Raw genomic sequence first — 19,131 nt, 5'->3', positions numbered from 1 at the left:
TTGGATTATCTCTTTCATCACTGTCTCCTCCCACCCCCCTGCCCCAAGAGACCATGTTATAAAAATGACCATTACCTGGGAACCACTCAGCTCTCTTTGGTGTGGCCTGCTAGTGGGGGCAGCCCGGCACTTTCCAGGGCAAGCCCGTTATTAGGCATTAAGGTTGGTTGTTTCCAATGGCATACTTTGGTTATAGAAGTATAGGACATAGAAGAATATTTGATGGAACAGGACGATACTCTGTATTATGACCTGAAAAAGTAAGTGACAAAAACAGAATGTACAGTATATAGCATAAGTCTAATTTTTAAAAAATTGTTTTTCTGTATACACAGAGAGAGTGTGTTACCAGTGGTTGTTCCCAGGTGATGGACCTTTAGGTGTTTTTAATTTCATGCTCTTTGCTTGTCTGAATTTTCTCAATATTCCATGATAAGCATGAGGAACGTCAGCCACCGACTGGGAAGATGGTTCAGGCCACCCTCCTAGACTCCTCTCTGCGAATTCTTGTGACTCTGGCATTTTCCTAGGAATGAGCACTTTTTCCCAAGGGCTCTGGCACCTTTCTAGGGGCAGAGGACCTCGGTGGAGGGGAGGCCCTGAGAAGGTCCAGTTGCTCTCACATGCCGCCCATCAGAACCTGCAAGTGCATAATCTAACACCCTTGTGCTGGGACATGTTTCAGGTTGTACCATCTTTGAAAACTGCAAGACCTGCCGAAATGGCTCGTGGGGGGGCACGCTGGATGACTTCTACGTGAAGGGGGTCTACTGCGCAGAGTGCCGCGCGGGCTGGTACGGAGGAGACTGCATGCGTGAGTAGACCCCGAGGCAGCTCCCCCTTCTGGTGCATGCTGCTTTCAAGGCTCAGCTTGCAACAGACTGAGGTTTAGCTGGTTGGAATCTGAGTTCTGGAAAGCTTTGGCCAGAGGGCTTTCTAGGTAAGACTATAAAAAACAAAGACGTGTTTCCATCTGCTGGGTGTGGATTGTGGACATCTGTTTGGAACTGGCGACAGGAGGTTTATGTCTGCTCTTAAATCTTCTCCTTTCTCCTAATTGCAGCCAAGACATTCTGCACACAGCAGGCCTCATGTCCATTCCAGAAGCAGTTGTGTGTTAGCAGTGGTCAGCAAGCAGTGAATAAGGCTTTAAATATGCTAAGTCCTGGAGTGTGTTTTCAATATGAATTTCTATTGGTAAATTTCTGGACTCCTGAGTTCAATTCCTGGAACCCACATCAAATTGTCAACATGCCACTTGTCCCAGGAAAGGGATTCTTTCTGGGTTTGACTTCGTCTCTAAGAATTACTTAATCTTTATTAGGGTTCCCCTCTGAGTTTCAGTAATCCTCTGAATCTGGAGTGGGAATCTAACCTCAGTTTCGAGCTCCCCTCTGCAGCGCCCCAACAGTGAGTATCCCTCTGAGAGTCGGGATCTGGAGCAATGTACAAACTGTTATTTTGTTAAGCCTATGTTATATGCTCCCTGTTTGAATCAGAAGCAGCCAGGATGAGCTGACACTCTGAGCAAATTTCCTCTTATGAATGATATTTCCAGTTTACAGAGATGGAAGACAGAGTACTATTGGTCTTCTTTGCCTGATCCAACCTGTAGCAAAATGCCATGAGTTTCGAGAGTCTCAGGCAAAGGATGAGCTGTGTGGTCTGCAGCCAAGGACCTGAGCTCTACCTGGAGGAGAAGGGGTGTATTGGTATTTTCGGATGAACCTGGGAGTTAAATTATCCAGAATACAGATAATTTTTAAAAGTGCTGGTCTTGGTTGTGGCTCTAAAACTCCAATGTCATTTTCGGCGGGTTCTGGAAAACTTAATTTAGTAGTTGGTAGATGATCTTCTAGGTAGGTTAGCTGTGGGATTTAACCCTGGTCTTCCTTTGGCAGCTGTTCCGGGAGATGGTATAGCATAAGGATCAAGAGTCCAAGCTCTGGAATGATGCACACCTGGGTTTTTTTTTTTTTTAAGATTTTATTTATTTATTTGACAGAGAGAGAGAGACACACACCGAGAGAGGGAACACAAGCATGGGGAGCGGCAGGCAGAGGGAGAAGCAGACTCCCCGCAGAGCAAGGAGCCCGATGCGGGACTCGATCCCAGGACTCCGGGATCATGACATGAGGCCGAAGGCAGACGCTTAACGACTGAGCCACCTAGGCGCCCCGACACACCTGGGTTTAATACTTTTGCCAGTCACTAGCATTGTGCGCTTGGCCAAGTCTTTTAACCTTGCTCAGCTTCGTTTCCTTTTCTTTACAGTGGGAGTAATGCTACCTCATAGGGTTGTTTCAAGAATTCGGTGAGATAATGCCTGTGAAGCACTTAATGCTTTGTCTGGCACATAGTAAAAGCTCAACTAATGCAGTAAATATGTCATTATTATTCTATATGCTCCTTAATTGCCAAGCTGGTGGGTGGTCGAGAAATAAAACTACTTTCAGTGGAAGTTTAAGAAAGACATAATTAGAGATATAACGCACAGTTTTAGATTTCACATTGACCTTTGTGGTATAGGAGATAACTTTGGGGTTTTCTCCCCTTTGGATGTGGGAGGTGGCTCTTTTTCTGTGTGAGTGAACGGGGTTGTAGTGTGGGGTGGAGCCCTCTGCCGGCGTCGGCTCACCCATGACCTTAGAAGCAGGGAAAGTCGGTAAAGTGTTTAGATGTTATTCTAAGTGCACTGAGAAGCCAAGGAAAGGCTGTGAACTAGGGTATGGCTGAATGCTCCAGACCAGAGACCAGAGAACAGCTAATCCCGGGGAGGCAGGGACAGAAGAGGCTGCGGAAAGGGGTGATGGCCGAGCTATGCCTTTGCTCATCTGTGGGTAAAACAGGAAGACGCCAAAGTCTCTGTGATTCGAGACCTCTTGTTCTTAACCACGGTAGCATCCTACCTCCGCTGGTGGGGCCCCCAGTGGGAAGTGAAATCTCTGCTGAGAGCAAGAGTGGACGTATGGCTGTCACTTGAGAATACCAGAGGTTTGGAATGGCCACGGGAGGACCAAGGAGAGGCACCAGCTCATGATAAATTAAAGCTTGTCCAAGCAAGACTGAGGACCCAGTGGAGGCTGGATTTCCTGTAGAGGTGATGCCACCTGGCCAGTGGGGCAGGGCTCTCTAGCAGCATGGGAGCAGAGGTGAATAAAACTAGTCATTTGGTGAATCCCAGAGTTGGCTGAGACATGGTTGTCCCTACTGGGGAGGACATGAAACCAGAAAGAGCCTGGAGAAGGGGGAGGACTAGTGGTGTCAGTGGGAGGGAAAAGTAGGCGGAGTGGTAATAAAGTAGTTGAACATGGAGGCAGGAGGAGTATTGTGGCCATAGGACAGAATTTCCAAGTGAAAGCTTTCGGAAGTAGGGGTGATAATGTGCTCATCTATACCAGTCATTTTTCTTCTGTGTCACAAACCCATCTCAAAAGGACAAATGTTTATTTTCCGTTATCATGGGTCTGTGGGTTGGTTGGGGTTCAGCTGATTTCAGCTGGGTTAGCGTGCGTTGCACTCCAGCTTCAGGGCTTAGCCCAAAGAAGAGCAGCTCCTTGGGACATATTCTTCTCAGGGTGGGTTGCAAAAACACTAGGGGCCAAGCCAAACACACAGGCACATTTAAGGCCTCTGCTCACATCATATCCACGAACTTGGCCGAGCCCCAGATCAGTCAAGTAGGGACGTATACACCATCCCAAGGAGGAGGGGTACAGGTATTTCCTAAACAGTACTCCAGTTGCTCTGTATAAATAAATGAGTTTGTTTAGGGGACAGGGCAGAGAAAGGGAAGAATATTCGCCTGTAGGAGAGTGCTAAAGCAAGTAGTAACAAGACAGAGGATAGCAGTCGCCCAGGGAAATCTGGTACATGTGCCTTTCCCAGGAACACCCATTGGCAGAGTCTTGGGTTTGGCCTCCAGGTAAAAGTTGGCTGTCTATGGAGTCTGACTGGTTGGGTAGTGATGGTGTCCATGTCTAGAATCAGGGCTTTCTTGAGCATAGCAGAACTGGCTCAAGGCAACTGGTCATCGTCCCTAGGAAAGAGAGCAGAGAGCATCATTCCTTTTTCTACCCATCCATTCAAAACATATTTCTTGAATGGATGCTCCTAGGTGCTGGATGTACAATGATGGGCGAGACACACGTGGTCCCTGCAATTCTGGAGCTTGCAATTTAGAGAGGAGAGACAAAAAAAAAAAAAAAAAAAAAAATGGGAATGTGGTCAGTGCTATGAAACAAACAGAATAATGGTCAGATTCCTCTCTCATTCTCCGTTGGTTCAGTTACGCTTGTTCAGTTTCACTATGCTTGTTCTGAAAGCCTCTTTGCACACACTGTGTGTTATTTGATCCCAGCCATAAGCATTTATGGAGCATTTCTTATGGGTTGGTCATCAGGGAGAACAATGAGCCCTCACCAAGTTTGCAGTCCATCTGTGGAAACGGGGCTGGACCATACGAAGACATCAGTATGATGGGATTAGGTTCTGATCACCTGCACCTCCTATTGGCATTGAATAAACGTGAGGGGAAATCAAAGGAGGAAGTAACTCATTTCCCCGTTTGTTGAATGCCTGCCTGAGGCTGCATCCTGTGCCGCCTGCTTCTGTTAATAGGGAGCGGAACACTTGGCGGCCTATTCCTGGCTGAGGCAGTGCAAGCGTTTAGCCAGTAGATGGCACCCAAGTGATCCTTTCTGGCTGTTTAATCCTGAAGGACGGCTTCCTGCTGAGTAGCATCTGTAGAGCCCTGGCATTTTTTCTTGGGTGCCCTATAGAACCTGGGAAGCAGAAGCGACAGGCAAATGCCAGAGAGGATCAGACTATTTTATATTTAATTATAGAGATTTCAGTACTGAGCAGATGTTAGAGCCCCTCTATTTGCTCACTGTCCTTGACAAATCTCTGTGATAATTAGCATTAGCCTAACTTACGACGGTCTTAGAACCCCTTGTGTGATTGATTCATTTTTTAACCATTGGCAGGTTATATTACCCAAGATAAGAGGAGAAGGGCTGGAGGTCACTGAGCCCAGGAGAGGACTTCATTCACGTCCTCTTGCCCCAGGAAGATTGGTTTAGTTAAGTTCAGAATATCCAGGCTATGGAAAGGAGCTGATTCTTTCTTCCTTCCCCCGACTTTTTATTTTGAAAAATTTTATATTTACAAAGAGTTGAAAGAATAGTACATTCATAGGTGCTTCACCCGGATCCACCAATAATCATTTTCTCACATCTGACTTTCTCTCTCTTTTATGGCACCATGAACTCATGAATTTAAATTTTTTTCTACATTTTGTAATGTTATCATCATTTTTCTTTTTGATGCTCAAATGGTCCCAGAATTGGCCAGTGAAGAGCCTTCAAGCCAGCTCTACAGCATCATTCTTTAGGCAATTGCTTGCTTTCCCTCTGCTCCCCCCCCCCCCGCCCCCGAAATGTTTCAAGTTCACCTTGATTGTGTCTAGGTCCTAGAACCAGCCATTTCTCTATGAATCCTGGTTCCTTTTGTGCGGAATAGTATTTAGGAACTGGGATCTGGATGCTGGCTATGAGAGGTGCTGATACTTAAAGTCAAAATCAAGGCTTCGTCCCAAAGCTTTGTAAATGGAAAGTGGATGTCTTAAGTGGAACCAGTCCACTGAGCTTCAGAGGGCAGCTTATTCAACGTGGCCCTCAGGCTGTGTTTTAGCCACCAAAATGAGATGAGCAATGAGAGGGCCTAAGAGATACCCAGGATGCCACACTTCCAGCTCACGTTGCAGTGACCCAGACTTCCAGACTGTGGAGAATTTAGGGGCTGGAAACTTAGCAAGTCAACCCAGATGAGAGAGGATTTATGGGGAGAGATTGTAGACCCTTAATACATTTTATCTTCTTAGCCGTATTTTGGGTAGAGCAGAGGGGCTGGCCATGAGCCATACCTAAATGTGTGGGGCTAGAATATCAGAGAGGATGATGATTTGTGTAGGCTGGTCCTTGAGCCATAAATGGGGAATGATTAAGAGCAAATTTTAAAGAGAGAGAGAGAGAGAGCGAAAGGCCCACAAAGCTGTGTGTTACCGACATACGGAGCTGTCTTCCCAGGGAACCATGGGATCATCTGGGAGGAGTCACTGAAAACTGCCTCCTCTTGTCTTGGACTTACGTGTCCTCACACTTCCAGGAAAGGAACGAGGCCCATGTGGATCCAAACCGGGGACCATTATAACCACCATTATTTGGTGGTTAACTGCTGGGTTTGGAACCAGTAGGATCTGGATTTGAATCTCTTATTCCCTCTGTGACTTTGGGCAAAGTTACTCAATCTTTATAAATCTCAGTTTGCTCATTTACAGAATGGGATGATAATGGTGGTCCTCTGTGGATCTTTGTGAGGGTTAAATGAAGCACGGTCTGTACATCCCTTAATATGGAGCCTGGTTCATAGTAAATGCTCAATAAATGGTGGCCACTATTCTTATTACTACTAACCCAGAGCCATGAAGTGAGCGCTTCCTTTTCTTTTTCTTGTTCGAGAAGAAAATCAATGTAGGGCCAGACGGAGAGGAAAAATAATAAAGTAGAATTCCCTAGGGACAAGACAGTATATACTGGACACGGAGAGGTAATCTGCCCAGAACAAGGATTGTATGGTAAATAACATTTTACATTTCATGTACAATTATATGAAAGTTATATACATTACATATATACATATTAGGTGTATTTATATATATATATCAAATACTTTATATAGCTGAAGCTCTGACTGCAGGGAATTCATGTCTGAGCCTTTGCAGAGGATTTAATGTTGTCAAAGAACTCATCAATCATTGCTCAGTTCCTGGCTAAGATGTAGGAGAACATGGAAAAGGTCTTCCTAGCTGCTCAAACAGCAAGAAATCACTTGCTAAACCGAGGAAAATTCAGTCTTCTTTAAACCATCAAGTATCTGTGAACACAAAATCTAAAAAAATCTACACTCCAGAGGAGTAAGTTCTTCCTGCGTAGTGATCCAGGATGCTTCATACCAGGGGCCAGCTATGAGGCTGAGGGCAGGGCAGTGAAGGGCGGGATCAACCAGAGAAGGAGGCGGGGCCAGCCAGAGAAGGAGGCGGGGCTAGCCAGGCTTGTGATAATCTGTGGGTGGGTGGCTGAACTTGCATCTAAAGGAGACCCCAGAGTAAAGACTTTCCTTTCTACCAACTGTTCTCTTCAGTGAAGTTGTGCTGAGCAAGCAGAGACTAGGGCAAGACTGGAAAGCAGAAGATCTTGGGATGTTGTCATTTTGCAGCTTCAAAAAACTTGGTGATTTCAAAGCCTCTAAAACTCACAGTTTCCCAGTCTTACAATTATGGAGGTATAGGAAGTTGGGTGGGGATTTCGGAGATTGTTGAAAATCAAAGAGGGTTTTTGTTAGGTTTCTGGTACTTGAATTTCAAGACCCCTCTAGAAGAATCAGCTTCGGTCTTGCTTCATACCAGGTTAATTTCTGATTGGATCTAAATGATCAGTCCTCATCATCCCTGCCTAATAGAGGAAAGGATATTACCAATCAAAAGAAAAAAAATATTTTCTGTGGTGAAGAAGCAAGAGAATATAACCTCCAGTCAAGAGAAAAAAATCAATCAAAAGAAATAGACCATGCATGATCAAATATTGGAATTTTCAGACAAGGCATTTTTTAAAAAAAACTTTAAAATAGGGCACCTGGCTGGCTCAGTTGGTAGAGCATGTAACCCTTGATCTTAGGGTCATGAGTTTGAGCCCCATGTTGGGCGTAGAGCTTACTTAAAAAAATAAAATAAAAAATAAAATAACTAAAATAAATATACTAAAGGTTCTATAAGAAAAGGTATAATGGAAGAAGAGATGAGAAATTTCAGGATAGATTTGGAAAGTATTAAAAAGAACCAAATGGAAATTCCAGAACTGAAAACTATACTATCTGAAATCTTAAAATATTCATTGGTGGGGATTCACAGCCTATTGGTCACAATGGAAGAAAGGATCAGGGAACTTAAACACAAATTTAATAGAAATCAACCAAACTGAAGCCCTTTTTTATGAAGAAATCAGAATTCTCTGTGCTACCCAAGCCCCTTTTGAGTTGCATTGGCTCCATTATCTCTCTGCTGTTTTTGCGAAGATTCTGATGACTTTGGGTGGGACAGATTTTCTGCAGCAAAGTGGTAGATGCTGTTTCTTGCTGGCCAGTTATTTCACCTGAGTGGACAGACCACTTTAGACAAAGAGGAGGGTCTTTAAAAATGGTTTAACTGAGCAGGGAGATGTTTGATTTTATCTGGCATAGTCATTCAATTAACAATTAACGGAACACCTGCTCCATGCCTGTAAAGGGGCGAACAAGACAGACAGGTCCCTGCTCTCACATCATGGGGGAGGCAAACAATTAAAAAAACAATCACTGTCAAGTATCAAATTAATTGGGATTATAGGCCATATCATAGGGTGAGCCATGGAATTATTCCTGGACATCTGACTGTTCTGGGTTAAGACCTGAGCCCCTGATAAAAGCCATCTCTTAGCACTTATTATGAACCAGGCGTTGTTCTAAGTCCTTCACATACTGTCATTGATCCTCATCAGAGCCATTTTATAGGTGAGAACACTGAGGCACAGAAGGGTTAAGTAACTTACCTTCTGTCCTGCAGCTTGTAAGTAGCAAAGGGAAGATGCCATTTCAGAAGCCAGGCCCCAGAGCCCCATCTCTCATCCTCTGTCCTAAATCATCTCTCCATGTGGGAGGCACTTGCGGTCCACATTCCGAGTCCTTGTTTAGGGGCCTAGCAGGGATGAACCAAGTCACGTGGAAGGTGTGAACTCCCTTCTAGCTCCTGGCCTGGGATGTGGGTCATCCCCATGTCCTCATCCAGGTCTTTGTTCTGACATCCGTGTGTGGGCTCCAGTGTCTGATGGGTTTAGGGATGTAGCCAGTGTTGTAAGGAGGCTCCTAGGAGCCGTGGAACAGCGGGTCAGAACATGGGATGTCCCCCGTGAGTCTTGTGCCAAAATAGTGTCTCAGATCCAGGCAAGACTCGAGAGAAATAACACCATTAGTTGCCATTTATTGAGCATTTTATGTATCTGGTACTGTGCTAATTGCTTTACATAAATATCTATCTCATTTAATCCTTACAAGAAAAAAGAAAACAGCAACATGGTGGAAAGGTACTAGTATTCTCATTTCCCATGAGGAAGCCTGGTGTAGAGAATCTGGAGAACTTGTTTGGGGTCACACAGCTAGTAAAAGGCTGAATGGCAGTGTGGACCTAGCCTGGCTTCACGAACTGCCCCTTAATCATTGTAAGTCCTGCTTCCAAGTCATCTCTGAAGGAGGGAAGGAAATGCAAATGTCTCTTATGTCTGAATGCTTGCTTTCTTTAGTCCTTCCCCCTCACCACCCCTAAGAGGAAAGTTTAAAAAAAAAAACCAAAACAAAAAAAGACCCAACCACGTCTCTAAAGTGTGTTGTGTCTGTCTCTTGCTCTTCCCTCCCCATCCCCCATGCTGGAGATAGCGAGACTTTTGTCTGAATGCTGGGGTGTTCATTTTTGTTGGGAACCTTCCAGCTCTCTTGACAGTTTAGAAATTAATGGAGATTTCCCTTCGGCTGTGCAGAAGCAGGGTCTGTCTAGCTGTCTCTCCTATGTTGGCTTGTAGCAACAGAGAAGGGTCGGGGGGTGGTGGGGTTGGAGATGAGTCCAGGATTTGAGAGCCCAGGGGAGAGTCTGGCTTCCCTGGCAAACCCCCCTACACACATACACACGCACACGCCCCACTTCCCCCGCAGCAAGACATTGTCAGGGAATCTGAGCACGTTTCTGGGCCCATTGCCTGCTCTGGTCTTTCAGACTCAGGACCACCTGCTTGGTTGGCCACCAGTACTTCCTTGGCGGGGACACTCAGCTGTGTTCACTGTTCTGCCCTAGACAGAGAGGTGCACTTAGTCTGCCCTGCACCCGGACCCGCCAATTCCCCGAGAAGAGGCAAGAGTGGAGAAGGAGCTGAAGGAGCCCCTTGATGTGGGAAGGGAGTAGGGCTCCTTCCTCCTCTTCCTGGTGCCTCATACCCTTCCCCCAAGCACATTTCTGAGAAGTGGCGTCTTTGTATCTGGTTGGTTGGAACTTGTCCACCATCTTGGGGCCAATTCTTCCCTTCCCCACCTGGAGTGAGAAGGAAAACATCGTGAAGAACTGAGCTGTGGCATGTGCTTTGGAATCCTGGCTACTTCTGAAGGACAGCCCCGGGCCTGCAGGAACAAGGGGTCTAGCATCTCACATGGCCAGGGGCCAGCACCTGGATGGGAATGGTGGCCCTAACTTCTGCAGAGGCCGCATGAGATCCTGGGTCTGGCTAAAGCCTGAATGGTCCTGCCAAGGGGACCTGACAGGGATGGGCACCAGCTCCCCCAGGACATGAGGAGAGGTCCAGTTTCCCTGCTGTCTGAGACCAGTTTCCATTTGCAGGGAAGCAGACTGGCAGCATTTGCTGCTGGTTCTAACTTGGGGTCCCTGCAGGAGGTTTGCAGTGGGAGCTGGGATTTAACACCTTGCAGGCTGGGAAGCTGCCAGTCCCCAAAGGGTGGAGGCTGTGCAGGAAGATTTCTTTTTTTGTCTCTCACACCCAAAGATCACTTCCGTAGCCAGCAGATGGGCGGATGAGGGCGATGGCGTGTGAGGTGTGCAGGAAGAAGGAACGTGCACTTCAGAAAATGGGACAGGGAGGGGGAAAGCGGAGAGATTCAATGTATCTCTCCGGTGGGGTGGAAGAATCCTGCTGCTTCAAAATGGTATGGGACAGGGCTGGATCAGTAAGCCCCCAAGACAGTTGAATGTACCAGGCAAGACCCAGCGTTGGTACTGGACAGATCCAAGTTCAAATCCCTGCTCTGCCATCAACCAGCAAGAGTTAACATTTACTGATGTCTCTGCTAAGGGCTTTCCACCCATAATCTAATTCAGGCCCCACAAAATCATATGAAGTAGATGATTGACTCAGGTTTTCTGTGGTTCTGAGAGAGGAAGTAACTTGCCCAAAGCCACACAGCCGGTGAAGATAAAGCTGAGTCTCAAACCAAGGGCAGTGGGGCTCTGAAGTCTCCATTCCTTCTTTTTTATTTTAAAGATTTTATTTATTTATTTGACACAGAGAGACACAGTGAGAGAGAGAACACAAGCAGGGGGAGTGGGAGAGGGAGAAGCAGACTCCCCGCTGAGCAGGGAGCCCGATGTGAGGCTCGATCCCAGGACCCTGGGATCATGACCTGAGCCGAAGGCAGATGCTTAATGACTGAGCCACCCAGGCGCTCCTGAAGTCTCCATTCTTAACCAGTGCTTTACAGCTACAACAGTCCCTTACAGTCTTGACCTCCTGGCCATCTGGTCTTGAGGAAATCACTAAATTCTTACATCCTTAGTGTTCCATCTCTGGGAAATGGGGAGATGAACGTTGTTCTCCTAGTTTTCTCATGAGCATTAAATGAGAGAATGTTTGTGAATCTTTCAGCCAGTGTCTGGCCTGGCTGATAATATCATCATCATTCATTCATTCAACAGCTACTTACTGAGCACCTGCTACATGCCAGGTTCCATTCTAGGTATACAAGCTAGAAAAGGTCCCAGCTCCTCTAAAGAAAGTAAGCAAATAAGCTAGATAATTTCAATTAGTGATATGTGTTATGGAGAAAAGAAAAAATAGAGTAAGGACAGTTACTATAGAGACACAAAGGTCCACTGTAGCTGGGTGGTCAAGGGAGACCTCTTTGAAGAAAGGGCAGTTGAACTTAATCCCCAAAGAAGGAAGATGTGGAAGAAGACAAACCTTCCAGGCTAAGGGAACAGCAAGGGTAAGGCCCAGAGCTGGGAACAGAAGGGAGGCCGGTGTGGCTGGGGCTGTGTGAGGAGGCAGATGAGCGGGGCTGGAGACTGGGCAGATGGTGGGTTTGGGCTCTCGGTGAGGCAGGGCCATGGACGTTATAGGAAGGTGTTTGCATAGCGGGAAGCCTTTGGAGGGTTGAATCGAGACAGTGATGTGATCTGATTTATTTATTTAAGAGGTGGCTTTGGCTGCTGTGTGGAGAATCAAATACTGGGGAAATGGACTGCAGAGAGGGATGGCCGAGTGAGGCCAAGCGAGACAAGAAACCCCAGTGGAAAGTGGTGGGTGGTGCTTCCCATTGGCGGGCCAGGACAGCAGCAGTAAAAATCCAAATGAAGACAGGACTTGTACAACCAACCCACCAGTGGTTTCCACAAAAGTAACAAGCCTCAGACCTCACAGCTTCTCAAAAGCGGAGTTTGAGCTCTTTTCCTAACGTTGTAGAAAGATCACCACCATCATCCGGCTATGGGGCAGAAGCAACTGATGTTAATACTTTTCTTTTAAACAATGAGAATTTATACTTTTGGGGGGTTACTGACTATAACTGCATATCCAAACTTTATGAGGTCAAACTGGATTTCTGTACAGAGCAGGGTTAGGTAAACTTTTTCTGTGGAGGAGCAGATAGTAAATATTTTCGTGGGCCCTGCTATCTCCTGTCAGAACCGTTCAACTCTGCTTCTGTGGCTGGAGAGCAACCATAGAAAGGGCATTAAGAATGGGCATGGCTCTGTTCCAATAAAACTTTATGTCCAAAAACAGGCAATGAGCCACATTCAGCCCATGGATTATAGTTTGACAATTCTGGTAGGAGATATCATTTATTTATATGACCCAGATAATTTTTTTCCTATAAAACCAATTTGAGACATTTACCCCCAAACCCTTTTGTAAAACTAGGTTGCATCTTACATACCTGTGCTTATCTTAACACTAGGAAATATGATGTAAGTTAATGGTGACTCAGTCCAGTGGTTTTCTTGATGATTCTTTGGAGGTAACTCAGGGAAACCAAGGTGATAGTGAGGGAAGAGGGCTTTGGACCCCCACACCTCAAGCAGGAGAACTTCTTGGATGCATGTTTTTTTGATTGGTGGCTTTCAAAAGAATTTGGGAAAAAGGGGTTGGGGGCTAGGAAAAAAAACCCAGAAAACCAGTAATCTAGTCCAAATGGTTGGAGATCATGTTCCCTTTTTGGTGTCACGCGTTAGGGACACATTTATTACATAATTACATATAGAACAAATTGACACAAATTTTCTAACTGGATGGAAAGGGGTCAGGAAAGAGTTGCTTTGGGGTCATATTTGTGGGGTAGAGGACCTTTAGGGCACACAGACCAGGGGTCTTATGCAGTTTGAGGCTTCAGACAAAGACCGCAGTGTCTACCTCCAAAGCCTTTTTGGGCAGAGTCAGCAGGTTGGCATATGGCAGTCTTGGAGAGGCAGGATGATAGAGTGGCTTGGACTTTCAATTCAGACACAGGTTTGAATCTCTGCTCCATTGTCACTTAGTGGCTAGACAAGCTATTTCTTTAACTCTCTTGTTATTCATTTTCCCAGCTGGAAAACTGGAGTGATATTACTTCCCTTTGTTTCAAGCTGTTGGGAGGATTAAGTGAATTAACCTATGCAAATTGCCTAGATTGCCAGGTGCTTGAGAAAGTAATTTCCTTCTCCGCTCTGTTTTCAGGGGTGTGGGGTGAGTTCAAAGGCTCTTTGAGAACTTCTACCATCTCTTTCCTGTTGACTCCCATTTCCATGCCCCAATCTTCTCTTCCCAGGATGTGGCCAGGTTCTGCGAGCCTCCAAGGGTCAGATTTTGTTGGAGAGCTACCCTCTAAATGCTCATTGCGAATGGACCATTCATGCCAAGCCTGGGTTCATCATCCAGCTAAGGTAAGGGGCTGGGGTCAGAATTGGGGAGTTTGGGGTTATAAGGAAACACAGTAAGAGGACTGAGGGCCCTGGATCCTAGTGACCACAGGCTAACCATCAGCAGTTTATTCTTAAAAGCAGGTAATGTGGGGTGCCTGGGCGGCACAGTTGGTGAAAGTGTCTATCTAACTCTTGGGTTTGGCTCAGGTCTCATCTCAGGGCTCCCCGCTTGGCATGGAGTCTGCTTGAGTTTCTCTCTCTCCCTCTCTCTGTGTCCCTCTCCTGCATGTGCTCATGCACTCACGCATTCGTGCCTCTCTCTCTCTCTCTCAAATAAATGGGTATATCTTTAAAAAAAAAGCAGGAGGTGGACACTGAGCCCCCCCTTTTTTTGACCTCTTGGCGATTCCATGGAATAAGGCCTGGTCAAAACTATAGCCAATTATATATTTGTCACTCACTGCCCTACAATGCGGGGGCGGGCTTAGGTAATGTTGACCCAAGGATAATACCAACAAAGCAAAATACTAATAGCAATCTATCCACCCACAAATCTTTACCAAGTCTTCCTATTCACCCAGTGACTGGGTTCTACAGGAGGAAAAGGAAGAAATAAAAGGCACAGATCCAATCTTCAAGAAATTTATACTCCAGATTGGGGTTTATGCTCATCATCAGCTCCTTTCACTAATGTTCTCAGAAAACAACTACCACCCCATAACAAGTAAACCAGTTTTCTCCCTGGTGTGGAAGATAAGCCATTTCTTCTTATGGAGCTTTGGGGTCCTCACAAATATTTAGTTTATGTCATAGTATAAAGTACAGACCCAGTTTTATTGTAACTCTTGATAAACAACACAAGAGAGTCCTGTTCTGTGAGAACTGTTCACTGCTGCATCTTAGTGCCGGAACAGCCGAAATGTCATCATGCTGAGATGTTTGATGGTGCAGCACACACCACAGGAGCTTGATAGATACTTGGTTGCATGAATAAATGTTGAAAGAACTTCTCCCTGCCTCCAGTATATCTCCTCTCTCCTGGCAAATACCTCTCCTTTTCCTCCCTAGGGAAGCGGTGTGGCCCACTCACCTCTGGGATTTCTAGGGACATTGTCCACTTAGTTCTTTCCTTTCTGCCCAGTAAGCAGGTTGGCAGTGATGGAAATCTCTAATCTTCGAGGGTACAGGTTTTCAGTAAGTATTTTCTGGATGGATTAATGGAGGTTTCCACATTCCAGTTGGCTCCTCAGATGGCTCTCTGTCCTCCAGGAGGGGCAACATATGGCACTCTGCCTTGGAAGGATCCAGTAAAACAGATCCCCTTCTCAGTTCTCGTCACCAAAGCTGGCCCTCAGTGACTGATCTCCTCATTCCTTGAGGATCTGGGGTTGGGAGTGAGGCTCATTAATTGGACTTTTCTAGAAGGAGGTTAACATAAGGAACACCTGATGGGCCACACCATTCTGCTTAAGGGGCTTCGGGGGGTGTCTGCCAGGGATGATAAGGGCAGGTGTTAAATGCCACATATTATTTCAGCACCTTAGGAACCAGGCCAGTGGTCCCCTTAGCGTCCTCTGAGGAGCTTCTCCTAGATCCAGGATGCAAAGGAAATCTCTCCCAAAACGGTGGAGTGATTGGACAAGCACAACACATGCCTAGGAGAGGCCCCTAGGGAGGCTTGGAAAGATACAGATTTCTTTTCCTCCAGTCAAACCAGGACCTGCTGGCCAGTTATAATAATAATAATAACAGAAACACTAATGCACATGTACAATGTTCAGACCAAAACGTGAGTGGTCATTCCTGGTGCCCCCCCTTCTATCTTTCTATCTCCCACAAAATCTGTCTTCTCACGTGTAAAATAATCTCAAGTCCATCCACTTCTGACTCTGATGCCACTACTCTCCTTTTACCACCATCATCTCTCACCTTGATTCTCTCATGGCCTCCTAACTGGCTTCCATGTTTCTGCTCTTGCCAGTTCTGCTGTCTTCTCTCCTCTGTGACAAGAGTGATCCTTTAAAATCCTAAATCCAATCATGATTCTGTTGTCAAAACCTTCCTGCTCATTCCTGTCAGGCTTGGAATAAAATCTAGACCCCTCACCAGTTCATACCACTCTCCCCTTTACACTCCATTTTGCAGCATCCCTGCTCTTCTTTCAGGTCTTCAAATACGCCAAACTCATTCCTGCCTCAGGGCCTTTGCACTCACAGAGCCCCCTGCCTGGACCTCTCTTCCTCATGACCTTCACATGGCTAGCTCTATTTCATCATGTGAGTGTCTGCCCAGATATCAAGTACACAGAGAGGTCTTCCTTGACCACGTTGTATAAAAACCTTATCCTCCCCAGTCATTTTTTATGCTCTTATCTGGTTTATTTTCTTCACAGCACTTAATACTCTATGAAATTACCTTGTTTTCTGGTTTCCTTGCTTATTGTTCATCCCCCAGATCAGAACTCCTCCCTGTTAGGGCTGGCACTACTTGGCTGGATCGAGCTGGGTCACTGCTGTGCTTTCAGCACCTAGAACAGTGCCCGCCACAGAACAGGCCTGCCGTGATCTATGTTAAGTACATGAACAAATGAAGGTACGGATATAAATACAACTTGCAATATCTCATATTTTGGTTTCAGAAGAAAGCTGTGGTCTCTGTTGGCTGGTGGCCTTGTCCCCGCTCCTTCCCTTTGCAGACAGACATACTAACATCCAGAGAAAGAACGGATCTGTCAAAGCCCAGAGTGAGCTAGCAGTGGCATCATCCAGATGAGAAGTCCGGTCCTTAGATGTTAGACCACATTTCACGAAGCATGATTAGTGGGACTTATACTCCCTTACAAAAGGTTTTGTGATAAATGTTTTGTAAAATACTAGTTAAAAGGTTTCTTTTTAGGAAGACCTTTAAGTGTATTCAAAATATATTGATTGTCACTATGGTCTAGTGTTTAATCCTGGCACTTGAACTTTTTACCCAAAATGGTAGAAATAGGCCTTGTCCCAGCATTTCAGGTGGCAGCTGTGAGCTCTTCTGTCTATTCCCTAATTCTTCTCCAGAACATGAGGGAGAAGATACAGATGTACATTCTGTGACCTTGACACCCAGGCATTCCCTTTGAAATTACCTGAAAAGTGGCTTTTCCTCTCTTTGTCTGGGATGTGGCTGCTTCCTACCCTGTCCCTTGGAATTGGACGCTCGGGGTCATCTTCTGCTTTTTGGATCTGATGTATTCACGTATTTCCAAACCCAAGACCCTTTTAGGCAATCACAGATTTATCAGGTCTCCCCTAGTTCTGAAATTCTGATATAGTGCTACCTTTTCTACTCTTTAGGGCAAGAATTGGTGCTACCCAGGAGATCATTGCCTTCTCATCCTTCCATCAAACAGAGGAATGTGCAGAGATTTTGTTCTTTTATTGAGTTTTGCAAGACAATATGTCCTTTTTCCATCCTCCAATTGTAAAATTTTACTGTTGTATCCATTCAACCATCTATTCACCAGTATTTGCTTGGCATCTTTGTATGCCAGGCACTGTGCTAGGCACTATGCAAACAATGGTGGAGGAAGACAGATGTGCTCTCCTACACGCAAGAAATTTACCTAGTGAAGGAGATAGGCATGTATGCATGTGCCTACACACACACACACACTCTCTCTCTCTCTCTCTCTCTCTCTCACAAAATCAAGAAGATAAATAAGATAAATTAAAATGTATATACCCATTATGAAGAGAACAGGGGTTCTCCTTTAGAAAGAGTTGTCAAGGAAACCTCTTTGAGGAGAGAATGTTTCAGGTGAGGCCTGAGGATAGGAAGGAGCCAGCCATGCTGTCTGGGAGGAAAATGCCCCTGGATGAGAGGCCAGCATGTGCAGAGATGCTCTGAAGGAATAGGGACTCCCTCCGCCTGGGCACGCAAGCACACACATATCCCTCGGCTAAAAGAAATCCTTCTGACCTCACATTGTCCAGGACCCTTTTTCTGTCAGATCAGGCCAGTGGCACCGCTCTTCCGAGACCTGTTCATCATCTGGCCTTGAACGTGCTCAGGGATCGCACGAGGGTCCAGGGCCCACCTGTTGCCCGCTGTCCCCCTCTCTACCCACAGGTTCATCATGCTGAGCCTGGAGTTTGACTACATGTGCCAGTATGACTATGTGGAGGTCCGTGATGGGGACAGCAGCAGCGACCAGATCATCAAGCGCTTCTGCGGCAATGAGCGGCCAGCTCCCATCCGGAGCACGGACTCTTCACTCCACATCCTCTTCCATTCAGATGGCTCCAAGAATTTCGATGGCTTCCATGCCATCTTTGAGGAGATCACAGGTAACAGCCACGGAGACAAATGTAGCATTTTATGGCTGTACTCCTGGCAGGCCTCTCCTTTCTGTGCTCCTCCCCTTCTCCCTGCTCAGCCTGATTAAAACCCGCTGAGCTGGGTTCTTGGAAGCAAGCTGCACATTGAGAAGGAAGAAAGAGATGGCAAGGTATATTTCAGAAATGTTCACCAGAAGCTTAGCTATGATGGATGCCCTTGTACAGATGCTGGAGCAGAGGGAGGCCGAGTCCTTTGCCCAAGGTCACAAAGCAGTTGGCTCTACGGCTCACCCCCAGGGGGCCTCTAATGGTTAAGAGCATTAGCTTTGGAGCTCGGGCAGATGAAGCCCTGTGACCTGGGGTAAATTCTCCTACTTCTCTGGGCCTCAGTTTCCTAATCGGTGAATAAGGAAAAAAGCCTAGATCCTGCTCCACTAAGGAGGTTCTGGGAGACGAAACAGATGAACTTAGCACCGTGTCTGGTACATAGCACGCACTCAGTAGCTGCCCAGCCACAGGTGTGCCCTGGGCCTCCTTCTGGCATCTGCAAAACGGGCACTAGAAGTGTTTCACTCAGTGGTAAATGCCACTTACTTTGTGAGTAACTCTAAGCCTGACTTGAATTCCTGCCCTGTTCATACCGGGAAGTAGGATGGGACCAAAATGAGCAAAACGCGCGATCCTAGGGAAGAACCCCCAGCTCTTGCTGCTCTGAGATTGCACTGCATCTGGCTTTCCCAGCCAAGCTCAGGCTTCAAGTTCGGTTTTTTTAAAAAAATACCCAAGTAAGCGTTGTGGTGGCATTTTGATCGCTACGGCTTCCTATGGAAAGGTATGATACAAAAGCCTCAGGAAAGGTGGTGGTGGTGGCAGGGGTGGGGGGTCATCCTTCGGCAGCCTTGCCCTTGCGGCAAGACTGGCACACACACACTCCCCGCCCCCCGCCGCCCCTGCCCTTCCCGTAGACTGTCTCACGGGAGCTCTCCGCAGTTACTGCTCATCTGTGTGCCCGCTCCCTTCCGAGGATGTGGGGGGCTGGGTTGCTGTGCT

The 19,131-nt window shown here is 46.4% G+C and overlaps 1 protein-coding gene across 6 annotated transcripts in view; it reads left to right on the top strand.

The window, feature by feature from the left end:
* Positions 1-19,131, top strand: part of PAMR1 (peptidase domain containing associated with muscle regeneration 1) — a 72,204-nt gene that overhangs the window by 23,656 nt on the left and 29,417 nt on the right. For 5 of the 6 annotated variants that reach the window (XM_027578566.2, XM_027578567.2, XM_027578565.2 and 2 more), the window contains 3 exons: positions 686-814; positions 13,672-13,786; positions 17,873-18,090. In XM_027578566.2, coding sequence (XP_027434367.1) covers positions 686-814; positions 13,672-13,786; positions 17,873-18,090 — 462 coding nt within the window. The remainder of the gene's footprint in view (positions 1-685; positions 815-13,671; positions 13,787-17,872; positions 18,091-19,131) is intronic. The other variant, XM_027578570.2, reaches the window with a different exon arrangement.

The sequence above is a fragment of the Zalophus californianus genome, chromosome 11 (genome assembly GCF_009762305.2).
Source record: "Zalophus californianus isolate mZalCal1 chromosome 11, mZalCal1.pri.v2, whole genome shotgun sequence".
NCBI lineage: Eukaryota > Metazoa > Chordata > Mammalia > Carnivora > Otariidae > Zalophus > Zalophus californianus.
Note: the sequence above shows the minus strand (reverse complement) of the source record. Positions and strands in the feature narration are given on the sequence as shown.